At 49.7% G+C, this 19,599-nt stretch overlaps 1 protein-coding gene across 1 annotated transcript in view; it reads left to right on the top strand.

The window, feature by feature from the left end:
• The window catches only part of pitpnaa (phosphatidylinositol transfer protein, alpha a), a 78,343-nt gene that overhangs the window by 31,567 nt on the left and 27,177 nt on the right, over positions 1 to 19,599 (top strand). The window contains exon 3 of the mRNA XM_085964642.1: positions 17,930 to 18,075. Within this exon, the coding sequence (XP_085820768.1) occupies positions 17,930 to 18,075 (146 nt within the window). The remainder of the gene's footprint in view (positions 1 to 17,929; positions 18,076 to 19,599) is intronic.

Here is a 19,599-nt window from a genome sequence, read left to right as displayed (position 1 = left end):
CTACGGAAAACAATGAGAATAAAACCAGATGGACCACCCGGCATCGACCTCGGCACTGGCTTCGGATATGACAGCGGCACACCCAGCTCAGTCGACCCGGCAAAGTCCTCAATTGGGGACTTGTGCCAAAATTGGGAGAGCTGTCCCACAGACTAGTCAAGCAACAACCTGACCGTCATACTCACAGAATCATACCTTTCAGCCAATGTCCCAAACTCCTCCATCAAGATCCCTGAGGTGGCGGCACAGTGGTATACAGTCGGGAGGCAGTGGCCCTGGGAGTCCTCAACATTGACTACGGACTCAATGAAGTCTGATGGCTTCTGGTTAAGCACGGACAAGGAAACCTCCTGCTGATTACCACTTACTGCCCTCCCTCAGCTGATGAATCGGTACTCCTCCATGTTGAATACCACTTGGTAGAAGCACTGGCACAGGATGTACTCTGGGTGGGGGACTTCAATGTCCATCACCAAGAGTGGCTTGGTAGCACCACTACTGACCAAGCTGGCCGAGTCCTGAAGGACATAGCTGCCAGACTGGACCTGTGGCAGGTGGTGAGAGAACCAACATGAGGGAAAAACCTACTTGACCTCGTCCTCGCCAATCTACCTGTCGCAGATGCATCTGTCCATGACCGTATTGGTAGCAGTGACCACCGCAGTCACCCTAACCCGTCTTCACACTGAGGACACCTCCATCGTGTTGTGTGGCACTACCACTGCTAAATGGGATAGATTCAGAACAGATCTAGCAGCTCAAAATTGGGCATCCATGAGGCGCTGTGGGCCATCAGCAGCAGAATTGTATTCCACCACAATCTGTAACCTCATGGCCCGGCATATCCCTCACTCTACCATTACCATCAAGCCAGGGGACCAACCCAGGTTCAATAAGGAGTGTAGAAGAGCATGCCAGGAGCAGCACCAGGCGTACCTAAAAATGAGGTGCCAACATGGGGAAACTGCAACACAGGACTACATGCATGCTAAACAGCAGAAGCAGCATGCTATAGACAGGGCTAAGCGATCCCACAATCAACGGATCAGATCAAAGCTCTGCAATCCTGCCACATCCAGTCGTGAATGGTGGTGGGCAATTAAACAACTAACGGAAGGAGGAGGCTCCATGACTATCCCCATCCTCAATGATGGTGGAGCCCAGCACGTGAGTGCAAAAGACAAAGCTGAAGCGTTTGCAACCATCTTCAGCCAGGAGTGCCGAGTGGATGATCCATATCGGCCTCCTCCAGAGCTCTGCACCATCACAGAAGCCAGTCTCCAGCCAATTCGATTCACTCCACGTGATATCAAGAAGTGCCTGAGCGCACTGGACACCGCTAAGGCTATGGATCCTGACAACATCCCGGCAGACGTGCTGAAGACTTCTGCTCCAGAACTAGCCGTGCCTTTAGCCAAGCTGTTCCAGTACAGCTAAAACACTGGCATCTATCCGACAATGTGGAAAACTGCCCAAGTATGTCCTGTCCACAAAAAGCAGGACAAATCCAATCTGGCCAATTACTGCCCATCAGTCTACTCTCAATCATCAGCAAAGTGATGGAAGGTGTCGTCAACAGTGCTATCAAGCAGCACATACTCTCCAATAACCTGCTCACTGATGCTTAGTTTGCGTTCCGCCAGGACCACTTGGCTCCAGACCTCGTTACAGCCTTGGTCCAGAGGTGAGGTGAGAGTGACTGACCTTGACATCAAGGCAGCATTTGGCCAAGTATAGCATCAAGGAGCCCTAGTAAAATTGAAGTCAATGGAAATCGGGGAAAACTCTTCACTGTCTGGAGTCATACCTAGCACAAAGGAAGATGGTTGTAGTTGTTAGTCAATCATCACAGCCCCAGGACATCGCTGCAGGAGTTCCTCAGGGCAGTGTCCTAGGCCCAACCATCTTCAGCTGCTTCATCAATGACCTTCCCTCTGTCATAAGGCCAGAAGTGGGGATGTTCGCTGATAACTGCAGTGTTCAGTTCCATTCGCAGCTGCTCAGATAATGAAGCCGTCCATGCCCGCATGTAGCGAGACCTGGACGGCGTTCAGGCTTGGGCTGGTAAGTGGCAAGTAACATTTGTGCCACAAGTGCCAGGCAATGACTATCTCCAACAAGCAAGAGTCTAACCACCACCCCTTGACATTCAACGGCATTACCATCACCGAATCCCCTACCATCAACATCCTGGGGGTCACCATTGACCAGAAACTTAACTAGACCAGCCACACAAATATTGTGGCTACAAGAGCAGGTCAGAGGCTGGGTATTCTGCGGTGAGTGTCTCACCTCCTGATTCCCCAAAGCCTTTCCACCATCAAGAAGGTACAAGTCAGGAGTGTGATGGAATGCTCTCCACTTGCCTGGATGAGTGCAGCTCCGACAACACTCAAGAAGCTCGACACCATCCAGGACAAAGCAGCCCGCTTGATTGGCATCCCATCCACCACTTCAAACATTCATGGAGGGAAGGTCATTGATGAAGCAAAGGGTTTGCTAAAGGGTCAAAGAGAGTGTGGTTCTACCAAGTGTGTTAAGGTGGGACACAGGGAGAGGAGAGAGAGTTAACACAGCATCTGCTGTGTGCTGAGCACCTGGAACCGAGTGGGATGGGAGATCTGAGCTATGGTCCAACATTAGGCAATAGAACCAGGAGGTTATAGAATGTTGTGCTAGACTCTGGCCTGGACTTCCAATCAATCTCAAGACTAGGGCCACCTCAACGGTTGCTGGTACCTCCCTCCTCAGCAGCCACTGTCTACTAGAAGGTGCTAAGGACATGGCGCTTTCCCACCTTACTCATGGGCAATGCCATCGCCATTTGACACACCTCAGCTCAGGAACTGAGTGGAGCAGGATTTGAGCCTGAATCTGCCCCCATTCTACGGCACCAGGTATTGGCACCTTACATTTCGGATCACCAATGGTGAAACTTGTACCATGAATTGGTGTCCTATCATCCTGCACCACTACCAGCTTACCTTAACATCATAAGATAGTTACGGTTGAAGAAGGCTCATTCGACCCATCTAAATTTAATCCATGCAAAAAGATCTGACCGATTCCTCATCACATCTAATTGTTTCTTAAATGCTTTTGCCTCCATTGTCTAACTGGAGGTCTTGCTCCATATATTGATCACCGTGTGAAGAAGGAAGACAGTCAATACACTAACTGTATAAATTCCACCTTCAATTCTGAAACGGTTACTAAACAACCCCTCCCATAACCTGCCTGTGTACTGTTCTCACGACCTTGGCTGCAAAGTTAATGACTTCTGTAATCTGCCTCACTGCAATCACTGTATATTTAAGATCCATTTACTCACTGCCACTTGCTCGATACTGCTACCTGCAGACATGTTTGATGCATATTTGGGGAATTTTATTTTTTGTAGAATCTTGCAGCACAGGAGGCCATTCGGCCCACCGTGCCAGTGCCGGCTCTCTGAAAGAGCTCTCCCATTAGCCCCACTCCCCCTGCTCTTTCCCCATAGCCTTTTCCTTTTCAAGTATTTGTCCAATTCCATTTTGAAAGTTATTATTGAATCTGCTTCCACCACCCTTTCAGGCAGCGCATTCCAGATCACAACTCGCTGTTGGGGGGGGGGGAATTGCCTCATCTCCAGTGTTTCCTTAAATTTTTTATTTAGGTGCGCGGCCCATTCAAATTCCCACGCATGCGCGGTTTTTCCCATTGTAAAGCCGGCACGCGGCCTGCACGGGAGCTCGACAACTGCACGGCCGCGCAGCTTAATGGGAACATTGCTCATCTCCCCACTGGTTCTTTTGCCAATTATCTTGCGTCTCTGTCCTCTGGTTACCGACCTTCCTGACACTAGGAACAGTTTCTCCCTATCTACTCTTACAAAGCCCCTCATGATTTTGAACACCTCCATTAAATCTCCCCTTAACCTTCTCTGCTCTAAGACGAACAACCCCAGCTTCCCCAGTCTCTTCACACAACTGAAGTCCTGCATCCCTGGAACCATTCTGGTAAATCTCTGCACCCTCTCCACAACCTTGACATCCTTCCTAAAGTGCGGAGCCCAGAATTGGACACAATACTCCAGCTGAGGCCTAACCGGTGTTTTATAAAGGTTTAGTGCAACTTCCTTGCTTTGTACTCTATGCTTCTATTTATAAAGCCCAGGATCCTGTATGCTTTATAACCGCCTTCTCAACTTGTCCTGCCGCCTTCAAAGATTGATGTATGTGAAACCCCAGGTCTCTCTGTTCCTGCACTTCCTTTAAAATGGTACCATTTACTTTATGTCGCGCCTCTCTTCATTCTTCATGCATCACGTTTTACTTACACCCGTTGCTGCTGACTGGTCACATCAATGAATGTTTAACCAGTTTAAAAATAGAAACACTTTTTGATTTCTCCTTCAATCCTGCACGCCGATCCTCGCTCTCACTGAGCAGGTCTCTGCCAAAGCAGCCCAATCAGTCTATTATTAGCAAGACGGAGTGACTGAATTCACTACCAGCTGGGGGAGACTACTAGCCTCCTCGCTCTCTGCCCCAACGTGGGGGCTGGGAAACACTACCTCTCCTCCATCCTTTGTTAGGAAGGAACATAAGGTAATTCAGCCCCTCGAGTCTGTTCGCCATTCAGTCAGATCCTGCCTGATTTGTACCTCAACTCCATCTACCTGCCTTAGCTCCGTATCCCTCGATCCCCCTGACCCAACAAAAATCTATCGCTCTCAGTCTTGAAAGCTCCAATTGCCCCCCAGCATCAACAGCCTTTTGGGGGAGAGAGTGTTCCAGATTTCCACCACCCTTTGTGTGAAGAAGTGCTTCCTGACATCACCCCTGAACGGCCTGGCTCTAATTTTAAGGTTCTGCCCCCTTGTTCTGGACTTCCCCACCAGAGGAAATAGTTTCTCTCTCCGCCCTATCAACTCCTTTTTAACATTTTAAATGTTTCGATTAGATCGTCCCTTAACCATCTAAATTTAAGGGAATAAGCCAAGTTTATGCAACCCGATCTCATAATTTAACCTTTTAGCCCCGGTATCATTCTGGTGAATTTGTGCTGCACCCCCTCCATGGTCAATATACCCTTCCTAAGGTGCAGGGCCCTGAACTGAACACAGTTACTGCAGATGGGGTCTGACCAGAGCGCTCTACAACTGAAGCTTCACTGGTTGCCCTCTCACTGTCTACTCTGCACCTCCCAACCCCGCTGAGGTTAGGAGAAGTATGTTTAACCAGAAGGGAATCATGAGATGTACATTGGTGAGAGAAAAGGTGCTTTTTGAAACGATCACTTGATGGTATGTTTAATCCAGAGGACTGGAGACGGGTTAATTTTCCTGTTGGTAACCTGGCTCAGCATTTATTTATCTTTATATAACCCGAGTAAGATATTGGAGCCTCTGAGCTGTATAATAAACCCACTCCCTTGTGAGCATGCTTGTGTGGTATTTATGATTAGAGCTCTGATTATCTTTCCCTTGCCGTGTGTCACAAGCCTGTAATTAGTCCACAGTCCACCGTATAATCTGTCCAAACCTTACAGTGCAGTCGAATTGTAGGTTGACTGCAGCACGGGTCTCTGACCCACTTTGAGTCTGGCCAGTGGCAGCTTGGCTCCGTTAGCAGCTTATCTTGCCCTTCTGAGCCTCGGTAATTTCCCTTCGACTTGCCAACTGTTTAGTCATTCCACACTGGGAGATTTCTACCTGTCCAGTAATATTTCAGGCTATTGGCATTATTCGGATTTTTTCATGAAATATTTGAGCCAGTCAGGTACAAGTGCGACAGACTCCAGACAGAAGACTGATTTAATTGTACGGGCTTTTATTTAATTGGTGGCAGTGTCACGTGAGTGGCGAGGGGGCATGGAGCTGAATCACAGAATCTTACAGCACAGATGGAGGCCATTCGGCCCATCGTGCCTGTGCCGGCTCTTTGAAAGAGCTCTCCAATTAGTCCCACTCCCCCCTGCACTTTCCCCACAGCCCCTGCAAATGGCTCCCCTGGAGAGGGTAGTTGGTTAGTGTAGAGCTGCTCAATTAGGGTGAGCAGTAATCCAGTCGTGCCTTCTGCGATGTGTCAGCCAGCACCTTATCATGTTCTCAGGGCGTCCCAATTAGTTCTGACGGTCATTGAATTACTTTTGAAGTTCAGTTCTCGTTGTTACGGACTGGTCAATTTACACAGCAAGATCCCACAAAACAGCAGATGAGGTGAATGACCAGCTCATTTGTTTTTGGTATTGTTTGAGGGATGGATATTGACCAGGACCCAGCCGGGGATTCCCGAACTACTACCTATAGTTAAGATAGTATCTTTCCACGGCCTGGTACTCATTACAGGAAACTTTGTGCTATCCGGCACCAACGGGACCGAGCTGCTGCCGTTCCCTCAAAACTGCCGGACACTCCAGAGTTAATGTTGAAAGATACGGAGATTTTTATCTCCGTATCTGACAACAAACACTGTTGCATAGCAACAGCTTCTAAACACTCGCGTGTGGCTGCAAGCGTCTGTAGCTGAAGCTGTTGCGATAGCTGCAGACCTTGCAGTGCTTGACTGGGGGGGAAAAAAAAAAAGCAAAGAAAAGAAATGAAAAGAATAAAAAACGGCTCCTGAATTTTTGCCGGTGGCTCCAGCTTGCCGGATGGTTCGCCTCCGGATAACTCAAAGTTTCCTGTACATTGTAATCGAAAATGACTTGTGAAATCTTGATGTGAAATTAACAGAAACTCGACACTAAAATCATTGACATCATCAAAACGGATATAAAGCTCGCGCCCACTCTCGCTCCAGCAGTGTCCACTCCTGCCTGTACATGTGTCTAATAAACTTTTCTACATTACAACAGTGACTATACTTCAAAAAGTACTTCATTGGCTGTAAAGCGCTTTGGGATGTCCTGAGCTTGTGTAAAGCGCTGCGGAAATGCAAGTTCCTTCCTTTATTTAGATTACTCTCGCTTGATCTTGAAAGGGGAAGTTGAAGTTACGTTCCTGTGTAGATTTTCCTTGTTCTCCGGGCCTGGGACTCAGGCGGTTTGTTCCTGGTGTACAGATGGATGAGTCTGTGAACAACCTGTGAAACTGGGAACTTGTAACTGGCAAATTTCACCCAAAAACAGTGTGTGGTGGGGTGGGGGGGGGGGGGGTAAATTCATCCCTCTGTATGAGGTAGTGCCTGTCTGGCCACCAAACACACTGCATTGGGGTGCTTACTATACTCAGAGTCACAGCCCACACTACCTCTGTTGACCGGTTGCCTGTATTTTATTACCCAGACTGGCTATCAGAGTAACAGTTTGCGCATCCCCACTATTCACCACCCCACCATTGGCGGCCATGCCTTCAGCTACCTCGGCCCTAAGCTCTGGACTTCCCTCCCTAAACCTCCGCCTCGCTCTCTTCTCCTTTCAGTCGCTCCTTAAAACCTACCCCGTTAACCAAGCTTTTGGTCACCTGTCCTGATATCATTTAATCTTGTATCTATGGCCCCTCAATCGTGACTGCTCAACTACTGGAAACTGTCTGCTATCTTCTCTCTCCCTTTCATAATTCTAAACACTTATCATATCGCCCCATGATCTGCAAAAAAAATAGCCCCAATGTTTCGAGTCTCTCTCCATATTTGTATTTCCTTGTACTAGGCAGCAACCTAGTGAATCTACGCTGTCCCCCCATCGATACCCATCCTATAGTGTGGAGCCCAGTCCTGCATGTCCCCCTTCGATACCCATCCTATAGTGTGGAGCCCAGTCCTGCATGTCCCCCGTCGACACCCATCCTATACTGTGGAGCCCAGTCCTGCATGTCCCCCTGTCGATACCCATCCTATAGTGTGGAGCCCAGTCCTGCATGTCCCCCGTCGACACCCATCCTATACTGTGGAGCCCAGTCCTGCATGTCCCCCTGTCGATACCCATCCTATAGTGTGGAGCCCAGTCTTGCATGTCCCCCTGTCGATACCCATCCTATAGTGTGGAGCCCAGTCCTGCATGTCCCCCTGTCGATACCCATCCTATAGTGTGGAGCCCAGTCCTGCATGTCCCCCGTCAATACCCATCCTATAGTGTGGAGCCCAGTCCTGCATGTCCCCCATCGATACCCATCCTATAGTGTGGAGCCCAGTCCTGCATGTCCCCCGTCAATACCCATCCTATAGTGTGGAGCCCAGTCCTGCATGTCCCCCGTCGATACCCATCCTATAGTGTGGAGCCCAGTCCTGCATGTCCCCCGTCGATACCCATCCTATACTGTGGAGCCCAGTCCTGCATGTCCCCTGTCGATACCCATCCTATAGTGTGGAGCCCAGTCCTGCATGTCCCCTGTCGATACCCATCCTATAGTGTGGAGCCCAGTCCTGCATGTCCCCCGTCAATACCCATCCTATAGTGTGGAGCCCAGTCCTGCATGTCCCCCTTCGATACCCATCCTATAGTGTGGAGCCCAGTCCTGCATGTCCCCTGTCGATACCCATCCTATAGTGTGGAGCCCAGTCCTGCATGTCCCCTGTCGATACCCATCCTATAGTGTGGAGCCCAGTCCTGCATGTCCCCCTGTCGATACCCATCCTATACTGTGGAGCCCAGTCCTGCATGTCCCCCTGTCGATACCCATCCTATACTGTGGAGCCCAGTCCTGCATGTCCCCCTGTCGATACCCATCCTATAGTGTGGAGCCCAGTCCTGCATGTCCCCCTGTCGATACCCATCCTATACTGTGGAGCCCAGTCCTGCATGTCCCCCTGTCGATACCCATCCTATACTGTGGAGCCCAGTCCTGCATGTCCCCCGTCGACACCCATCCTATACTGTGGAGCCCAGTCCTGCATGTCCCCCTGTCGATACCCATCCTATACTGTGGAGCCCAGTCCTGCATGTCCCCCGTCGACACCCATCCTATACTGTGGAGCCCAGTCCTGCATGTCCCCCTGTCGATACCCATCCTATACTGTGGAGCCCAGTCCTGCATGTCCCCCTGTCGATACCCATCCTATAGTGTGGAGCCCAGTCCTGCATGTCCCCCTTCGATACCCATCCTATAGTGTGGAGCCCAGTCCTGCATGTCCCCCTTCGATACCCATCCTATAGTGTGGAGCCCAGTCCTGCATGTCCCCCGTCGACACCCATCCTATAGTGTGGAGCCCAGTCCTGCATGTCCCCCTTCGATACCCATCCTATAGTGTGGAGCCCAGTCCTGCATGTCCCCCTTCGATACCCATCCTATAGTGTGGAGCCCAGTCCTGCATGTCCCCCTTCGATACCCATCCTATACTGTGGAGCCCAGTCCTGCATGTCCCCCTTCGATACCCATCCTATAGTGTGGAGCCCAGTCCTGCATGTCCCCCGTTGATACCCATCCTATAGTGTGGAGCCCAGTCCTGCATGTCCCCCGTCGATACCCATCCTATAGTGTGGAGCCCAGTCCTGCATGTCCCCCTTCGATACCCATCCTATAGTGTGGAGCCCAGTCCTGCATGTCCCCCTTCGATACCCATCCTATACTGTGGAGCCCAGTCCTGCATGTCCCCCTTCGATACCCATCCTATACTGTGGAGCCCAGTCCTGCATGTCCCCCGTCGATACCCATCCTATAGTGTGGAGCCCAGTCCTGCATGTCTCCCATCAATACCCATCCTATAGTGTGGAGCCCACTCCTGCATGTCCCCCGTCGATACCCATCCTATAGTGTGGAGCCCAGTCCTGCATGCCTCCCATCAATACCCATCCTATAGTGTGGAGCCCACTCCTGCATGTCCCCCGTCGATACCCATCCTATAGTGTGGAGCCCACTCCTGCATGTCCCCCGTCGATACCCATCCTATAGTGTGGAGCCCACTCCTGCATGTCCCCCGTCGATACCCATCCTATAGTGTGGAGCCCAGTCCTGCATGTCCCCCATCAATACCCATCCTATACTGTGGAGCCCAGTACTGCATGTCCCCCGTCAATACCCATCCTATACTGTGGAGCCCAGTCCTGCATGTCTCCCGTCAATACCCATCCTATAGTGTGGAGCCCAGTCCTGCATGTCTCCCGTCGATACCCATCCTATAGTGTGGAGCCCAGTCCTGCATGTCCCCCCCCCCCCCCCCCCGTCAATACCCATCCTATAGTGTGGAGCCCAGTACTGCATGCCTCCCATCAATACCCATCCTATAGTGTGGAGCCCAGTACTGCATGTCCCCCGTCAATACCCATCCTATACTGTGGAGCCCAGTCCTGCATGTCTCCCATCAATACCCATCCTATAGTGTGGAGCCCAGTCCTGCATGTCCCCCGTCGATACCCATCCTATAGTGTGGAGCCCAGTCCTGCATGTCCCCCGTCGATACCCATCCTATAGTGTGGAGCCCAGTCCTGCATGTCCCCCGTCGATACCCATCCTATAGTGTGGAGCCCAGTCCTGCATGTCTCCCATCAATACCCATCCTATAGTGTGGAGCCCAGTCCTGCATGTCCCCCGTCGATACCCATCCTATAGTGTGGAGCCCAGTCCTGCATGTCCCCCGTCGATACCCATCCTATAGTGTGGAGCCCAGTCCTGCATGTCCCCCGTCGATACCCATCCTATAGTGTGGAGCCCAGTCCTGCATGTCTCCCATCAATACCCATCCTATAGTGTGGAGCCCACTCCTGCATGTCCCCCGTCGATACCCATCCTATAGTGTGGAGCCCAGTCCTGCATGTCCCCCTTCGATACCCATCCTATACTGTGGAGCCCAGTACTGCATGTCCCCCGTCAATACCCATCCTATACTGTGGAGCCCAGTCCTGCATGTCTCCCGTCAATACCCATCCTATAGTGTGGAGCCCAGTCCTGCATGTCCCCCGTCGATACCCATCCTATAGTGTGGAGCCCAGTCCTGCATGTCTCCCATCAATACCCATCCTATAGTGTGGAGCCCAGTCCTGCATGTCCCCCGTCGATACCCATCCTATAGTGTGGAGCCCAGTCCTGCATGTCCCCCGTCGATACCCATCCTATAGTGTGGAGCCCAGTACTGCATGTCCCCCGTCAATACCCATCCTATAGCGTGGAGCCCAGTCCTGCATGTCCCCCGTCGATACCCATCCTATAGTGTGGAGCCCAGTCCTGCATGTCCCCCCCCCCCCCCCCGTCAATACCCATCCTATAGTGTGGAGCCCAGTACTGCATGTCCCCCGTCAATACCCATCCTATAGTGTGGAGCCCTGTCCTGCATGTCCCCCGTCAATACCCATCCTATAGCGTGGAGCCCAGTAGTGCATGCTGCTCACTGGCATGGATGTGAAATGTTAGTGGTCCAGTGAAATGGCCAATATTTAGCACGCTGGAGAGGCCAAGTTCTTTTTCTTCCCTGAAAATGCTGGAGGCCTGCGAGCACTTTGGTCATTCTTTATATTTACTTAAGCGGTGATGGTCAGCAGGCTATTCATGCAGGTAGTGCATCACAACTGAACTCCATTCTGTCCTCGCTCAACAAGCACACTTTCCATTTGGGGGTCACTAGATGGGGCTTGGGAGCAGGCACTCGTACCTATTTTCCCCACACTGTTACAGCGCTCCTTTGTTGCTCTCCTAAAGAGTTCCCACAGTATTAGAGTGGCTTGGTGCTTACAGAATAGCTCCTCCATATATCATGTCACCAGGTTCAATGCCCTTATTTCCTATTGTGGTAAAAAAGCTCTGTTCTGAGCCATGTATGTATTTTTATGTATATAAACGAGCAGCTCAGACCAGGCTTACATGAGCAGAGAGATCAGCCTGCATCCTATCTGGTAATTGGATCAAACTTCCTCTGCCTCTAATACCATTGTCACTGAAATGAAGAGTTGTGACTGTAGCTGAGGGATGTATGAGAGATTCATGTTCTGGTTTAAGAAGCTGTTGTGATTCTCTCCTGATTCTCTGAGGTGGCAGAATATGTGTTGAGCAAGCAGAGGTTTTGTTCTGTGCTTATCAAGGTGATCAAACACTCCCAGGTCAGGTACAGCATGGGTTAGATACAGAGCAAAGCGGGACTTGAGCACAATCCAGGCTGGCAGTACTGAGGAGGTGCTGCACTCTCAGGTGCATTCCTTCATAAGAACATAAGAAATTGGAGCAGGAGTAGGCCATATGACCCCTCGAGCCTGCTCTGCCATTCAGTAAGATCATGGCTGATCTTTGACCTCATCTCCACTTTCCCGCCCGATCCCCATATCCCTTGATTGCCTTAGAGTCCAAAAATCTATTGATCTCAACCCTGAATAAACTCAACGACTGAGCATCCACAGCCCTCTGGAGTACAGCATTCCAAAGATTCCTAACCCTCTGAGTGAAGAAATTTTTCCTCACCTCAGTTCAAAATGGCCGACCCCTTGTCCTGAGACTCTGCCCCCTAGTTCGAAACTCTCCAGCCATGGGAAACAGCCTCTCAGCATCTACCCAGTCAAGCCCTCTCGGAATCTTATGTTTCAATGAGATCACCTCTCACCTTTCAGATGAGACGTTAAACCGAGTCCCCCGTCTGCACTCTCAGGTGGACATAAGATCCCATGGTGCTTTTCAAAGAAAAGCAGGGGAGTTCTCCCTGGTGTCCTGGCCAATATTTATCTCTCAACCAACACCAATAAAACAGATGATCAGGTCCTTTTACCTCTTGCTTGTGGAACCTTGCTGTGCACAAATGGGCTGCCCTGTTTGCCTGTTCAGGAACAGTGACTGCTTTGAACAGTATTTAATTGGCTGTGAAGCACTTTGGAATGTCCTGAGGCCATGAAAGTGCGATATAAATGCAATTTGGTTTTTTTCTTGGAGTGTATGCCTTTAAAAGTGGAATACAAGCAGCTCTTGGCAGTTAAACACACTACTGAACCAGGTAGACGGAGCAGGACCCTGGTCAGTGCTGGTCTTGGCTAGGGTGGAAGTAGAGCTCCAATAGCTTCCCTCTGGGAAGGGGGCAGTGGGGCTGGATGTTCGCCACTAGTTGCTGCAGTATCACTGGGTGAGAACAGGATCAGTCTTGGCTGTAAAACCCTCAGTGGTTGAAATGCCTGCTGATCCTCGCTGTCTAGACTTGCACACACACAATGCTGACTCTGCTGAGGTGTGATGGGGCTGTCTGTGCCTGTGAGGCTGTATCTCCTGCCCCCTCCCTCCCCGGAGACTGCACCTTCAGGGCAGGAGGGGGCTAACCACGGGGAAAAATTAGTATCCGGCAACAGTTTAATTTTTACTGAACGCGATGTTATTTATTCCAAGGACAGCATTAATCTCATTGCAGCATTCTAATGTTGGTACCACGGTATCCGTGATCTTTCAGACTGATTGTAATTAGACAGGCCAACTCTGAGCGGGAAGAGGAATAACCCTGCTGTCCTTTGATTGCTGGAGGGAGATCTCATTTATAAATGTTGCAGGCAGCCTGTGTTTTCTCTCTCTGATCACGTCGAATCCCAGCTTGAGAGCAGCTGCCTGTTGTTTAAACGGAGAAGCTGCTTCCAGCAATCTGCTGCTGAAAGCTGACTGACCTTCTCGATGGTTCCAGACTCTGCAAGGTAAGAGATGCTAGTGTTGTGGGATGGTGCACTGCACCCAGTGTCGGCATTAATCCCCGCCCCCAGATCGGGTGCATCTCCGGTTAGATAGTGTGAAGCTCCCTCTACACTGTCCCATCAAACACTCCCAGGGCAGGTACAGCACGGGTTAGATACAGAGTAAAGCTCCCTCTACACTGTCCCATCAAACACTCCCAGGGCAGGTACAGCACGGGTTAGATACAGAGTAAAGCTCCCTCTACACTGTCCCATCAAACACTCCCAGGGCAGGTACAGCACGGGTTAGATACAGGGTAAATCTCCTTCTACACTGTCCCATCAAACACTCCCAGGGCAGGTACAGCACGGGTTAGATACAGAGTAAAGCTCCCTCTACACTGTCCCATCAAACACTCCCAGGGCAGGTACAGCACAGGTTAGATACAGAGTAAAGGTCCCTCTACACTGTCCCATCAAACACTCCCAGGGCAGGTACAGCACGGGTTAGATACAGAGTAAAGCTCCCTCTACACTGTCCCATCAAACACTCCCAGGGCAGGTACAGCACGGGTTAGATACAGAGTAAAGCTCCCTCTACACTGTCCCATCAAACACTCCCAGGGCAGGTACAGCACGGGTTAGATACAGAGTAAAGCAAAGCCGTTTCAACCTGTGGTAACCTTTTTGTGGGGGAGGAGGAGGCCGGTGTCACATAGACTGTTGTCTTATGGCGCCCATCAAGAAGTCTCGGTAAAGCTTGTTGGATTGCCACCTTGAAATCCGTTTTTTTGATTAGTGTAGTCACAGTTCCAGTTGCAAGTCTGGCTTTAGCTTCTAATAACATTAACCTGATCCCTAAAGCCCTGCGACTTACTGCAGCTCAGTCTTTAAATAGAGCCATTGTCAGAGGGTGCAATTGATTGTATAATTAATGTTTCACTGCACAACAGACCAAATTTCACACGCACTTTACAATTCAGTGTATCGTTAGTCTGCTGGCTATCCAGGTCCGACCTGCAGTGAGCGAGGATTGTCATTCCCAGTGGGAATCGACCCACTGCACTGCCCCTGAATCCGATACTGAATCCGTAATCTTGCTCAAAGTTCTCCGGATCACGGGTCGTGAAAATGTCACCCTGGTGCAGTAGCAGTGCTCTTCGCAGTTAGGGCTGGGCCACATTAAGATAAAGTAACGTTCTCCCAACTCCGCCTAACCCGTATACAATAGCAAAATACTGCGGATGCTGGAGAGCTGAAATAACAACAGAAAATGCTGGAAATACTCAGCAGGCCAGGCAACATCCGTGGAGAGAGAAACAGAGTTAACGTTTCAGGTCTGGGACCCTTCATGCTGTACCTGCCCTGGAAGTGTTTGATGGGACAGTGTAGAGGGAGCTTTACTCTGTATCTAACCTGTACTGTACCTGCCCTGGGAGTGTTTGATGGGACAGTGTAGAGGGAGCTTTACTCTGTATCTAACCCGTGCTGTACCTGCCCTGGGAGTGTTTGATGGGACAGTGTAGAGGGAGCTTTACTCTGTATTTAACCCGTGCTGTACCTGCCCTGGGAGTGTTTGATGGGACAGTGTAGAGGGAGCTTTACTCTGTATCTAACCCGTGCTGTACCCTCACTGAAAATTGGTTAACGGACAGGAAACAGAGTAGGAATAAATGGGTCTTTTTCGAGGTGGCAGGCGGTGACTAGTGGGGTACCGCAGGGATCAGTGCTTGGGCCCCAGCTATTCACAATATATATAAATGATTTGGATGAGGGAACCAAATGTAATATTTCCAAGTTTGCTGATGACGCAAAACTAAGTGGGGTTGTGAGGAGGATGCAAAGAGGCTTCAAGGTGATTTAGTTAAGTTGAGTGAGTGGGCAAATACATGGCAGATGCAGTATAACGTGGATAAATGTGAAGTTATCCACTTCGGCAGGAAAAACAGAAAGGCAGAGTATTATTTAAATGGTGATAGATTGGGAAATGCTGATATACAAAGGGACCTGGGTGTCCTTGTACATCAGTCACCTGAAAGCAAACATGCAGGTGCAGCAAGCAGTTAGGAAGGCAAATGGTATGTTGGCCTTCATTGCAAGAGGATTTGAGTACAGGAACAAGACTGTCTTACTACAGATGTACAGGGCCTTGGTGAGATCACACCTGGAGTAGTGTGTGCAGCTTTGGTCACCTTACCCAAGAAAGGATATACTTGCCATAGAGGGAGTGCAGTGAATGTTCACCAGACTGATTCCTGGGATGGCAGGACTGTCGTATGAGGAGAGATTGGGTCGACTAGGCCTGTATTCACTAGAGATTAGAAGAATGAGAGGGGATCTCATTGAAACGTATCAAATTCTGACAGGGCTAGACAGACTGGATGCAGGGAGGATGTTTCCTCTGGCTGGGGGGGTCTAGAATGAGGGGTCGCAATCTCAGGATATGGGGTAGGACATTTAGGACTGAGTTGAGGAGAAATTTCTTCATTCAGAAAGTGGTGAACCTGTGGAATTCTCTACCACAGAAGGCTGTGGAGGCCAAGTCACTGAATATATTTACGAAGGAGATAGATTTCTAAACACAAAAGGCATCAAGGGGTATGGGGAGAGAGCGGGAATATGGTATTGAGATCGAGAATCAGCCATGATCATATTGAATGGCGGAGCAGGCTCGAAGGGAGAATGGCCGACTCCTGCTCCTATTTTTCTATGTTTCTACCTGGGAGTGTTTGATGGGACAGTGTAGAGGGAGCTTTACTCTGTATCTAACCCGTGCTGTACCTGCCCTGGGAGTGTTTGCTGAGACAGTGTAGAGGGAGCTTTACTCTGTATCTAACCCGTGCTGTATCTGACCTTGAAATGCTGTGCCTGAAATAGGAAAGTGTTTCATTCTCCCGCACTAGTAACATCCCTCATCGTGACGTGTACAGAATTTCAATGGAAAGAATATATATGTTTGAGAGAATTATATTCCACCATGAGAATAATGTTATCCAATGTTGAATGTAAGCTTGAGTGTGCTTCCCAGGAATGCCATGTTGCTTTATCCGTACTGATCTTGAGCGTGAGGCCATGGACTGTTACATCTTTGGGGGAAATATCTCAATACATGGTGAACAGGCCTATAGTCCTGAAAGGAATGAAAGACTTGGATTTATATGGGACCTCGTCACAAAACATCCCAAACCTCATTGGATGGCGAATTCCTTTGCACTGTGGTTGCCGATATGTAGGTGAACGTGTTAGCTATTTTATGCAGAGCAAGATCCCGCAAACAGCATATAAGACACATGACCAGTTAATCTGCGTTTGTTTTCCTTGGTGTTGGTTGAGGGAGGAATATTCGGATAGCGGGAGAACTCCCCGCTGCTCTTTGAGCACTGTCATGGGATCTTTAATTCCCACCTGTACAGCCAGGTCTCTAGCCCAGGCAGAAGGATGATTGTAGAACATTGAAGTTCTCCAGGTGCGATGCTTTTCTGTGAATTTAGCAACTCATATTAATATTCTGCTCTAAACTCTTCCTTTGTAGCTGGTTGGCCCTGCAGTATCGTGATGCTGTCGGAATCTCCTGCAGCTTAAGGAAACTGTGGGCCGACAGTATTCTGATGCTGTGGAATCGCGCTGGGCTGTAAGTACTCCATGCTCTCCGACTCACTCTTGTCTTTTCTTTCTCTCCTGATGGCACCTGCTCTTGCTGAGGTACTGGTTCATGTGAACTCAGTCTACCCATTGAGCCCTCGGGGAAGCGGGCTCTATAATATTGAAATCCTGCAGGTTATGAGCAGCTCTTGCTGGCTAACTACTGTCCGCTGTGGTTCAGTGGGCAGCACTCTAGCCTCTGCGTCAGAAGGTTGTGGGTCCAAGTCCCACACCAGAGACTTTGAACACAAAATCTAGGCTGTCACTCCCAGTGCAGTACTGAGAGAGTGCTGCACTGGCGGAGGTGCCGTCTTTCGGATGAGACGTTAAACCGAGGCCCCGTCTGCTCTCTCAGGTGGACATAGAAGATCCCACGGCCACTATTTCGAAGAAGCGCAGTGGAGTTCTGGTGTCCTGGGCCAACATTTATCCTTCAATCAACATCACTAAAAACAGATTATCTGGTCATTATCACATTGCCGTTTGTGGGATTTGCTGTGTGAAAATTAGCTGCTGTCTTTCCTACATTACAACAGTGACTACACTTCAAAAAGTACTTCATTGGCTGCAAAGCGCTTTGGGACGTCCTGAGGTTGTGAAAGGCGCTGGAGAAATGCAAGTTTTTTTTCTTTAGCCGTGCAATATATCAGGGTCTTGTTGCGTAGTCTATTGACCTGTGAATATTTCTGTATGAGGCAGTGGTGTGCATACTGGGGAGCCCAGGAACCGTAAGCCAAAGTAGGGACTGCATAATCCACTTAAACTTTAAATTCTTGTTTCCCCTTTCTGTTTGACCCCACAGTACCAGGTGGGACAACTGTACTCTGTGGCGGAGGCAAGCAAGAACGAGACTGGTGGCGGAGAAGGAGTTGAAGTGTTAAAGAATGAACCATACGAGAAAGATGGCGAGAAAGGACAGTACACGCACAAGATCTACCACCTACAGCGGTAAGGGAGGGGATCTGCTGGAAGCCAACCTGGAACTGTAACAAGTGCCCAATCTCTGAGGCAGGGGCCAGAGCAGACTTGCTGTTTGATTATCTATCTGAGCAATGTCTGCACTAAATGTAACTCTTGTTCAGTGAGAAACTCTGATGGAGGGGCAAGGCCCATAATGCAGCACAGCGCCAAGGTTGAGAGGAATAGGAGGGAAGATGTGAAGTAGCTCTGGGTTTTAATAACCTGTAGATTGGAAGAGGAAGGGGAGCTGAGGAATTCTATAGTCAGGAGGCCCTGGGCTAGGATGATCTGCGACTAACTTGTGTCAAAGGTCCAGTTATGAGAGTTGTGTCCAATCCAAAATGGATCGGAAGAACATAGGAACAGGAGGAGGCCCCTCGAGCCTATTCCACCATTCAATCAGATCACGCTGATCTGCACCTCAACTCCATTTTCCTGCCTTAGCTCCATATCCCTCGATCCCCTGATCCAACAAAAATCGATCACACTCAGTCTTGAAAGCTCCAATTGACCCCCAACATCCACAGTCTATTGGGGAGGTGGGGTGCCTGAGAGTTCTAGATTTCCACTCCCCTTTGTGTGAAGAAGTGCTTCCTGACATCACCCTGAACGGCCTGGCTCTAATTTTAAGGTTCTGCCCCCTTGGTCTGGACTCCCCCCACCAGAGGAAATAGTTTCTCTCGATCGACCTGATCAACTCCTTTAATCATCCTAAACACCTCGATCAGATCGCCCTCAATCTTCTAAACGCAAGGGAATGCAAGCTAGTCTGCAACCTGTCCTCGTAATTTAACCCTTTTTAAGGTATGAATCTGTGCTGCATCTGAAGCTGGGGCAGGTTGTGGGCAGATTGGTGCTCCTGTACAGACTAGCTAATATCACGGTGTCTGATCCTGGCCCCTGGGGGAAGGGGGGTGGTAGCAGGGTCTTTGAATATCAGTTTCCCCTTTAAACAGTCCTGATTTCCTCAGTGGAACGAGGTATTAACCCTGACTCTGCGAGAGCTGAGTTAATGCACAGAACTGGTATTTGAAATGATGATTTAAGCACCCCGGTTAAATGATGGCTGCTATTGGTTATTTTGCTACCTACCGATGACCTCACTGTGCATTGATAGATGATTCTGTACCTGCCGACCTCCCATGTGCCGAGTTAACTAACTCCGCCCTGCGGGAGGAAAATCAGAATAGATCCCGGTGTGCATTTAGTTACATAAAATCTACGGCACAGAAACAGTCCCACTGCTCCGTGCTGGTGTTTCTGCTCCACACGAGCCTCTTCCCACCCCTCTTCACCTCACTCCATCAGCATATCCAACTACCTGTATTTATATAGCGCCTTTAATGTAGTAAAATGTCCCAAGACGGTTCACAGGAGTATTAAAAGAACAAAAAATTTGACACCGAGCCACATAAGGAGAAATTAGGGCAGGTGACCAAAGCTTGGTCAAAGAGGTAGATTTTAAGGAGCGTCTTAAAGGAGGAAAGAGAGGTGGAGAGGTTTGGGCAGGGA

Source organism: Somniosus microcephalus, chromosome 22, assembly GCF_052327205.1.
Source record: "Somniosus microcephalus isolate GS21.2 chromosome 22, FLI_Smic_1.0, whole genome shotgun sequence".
Lineage (NCBI taxonomy): Eukaryota > Metazoa > Chordata > Chondrichthyes > Squaliformes > Somniosidae > Somniosus > Somniosus microcephalus.
This window is presented reverse-complemented; position numbering and strand designations above follow the sequence as displayed.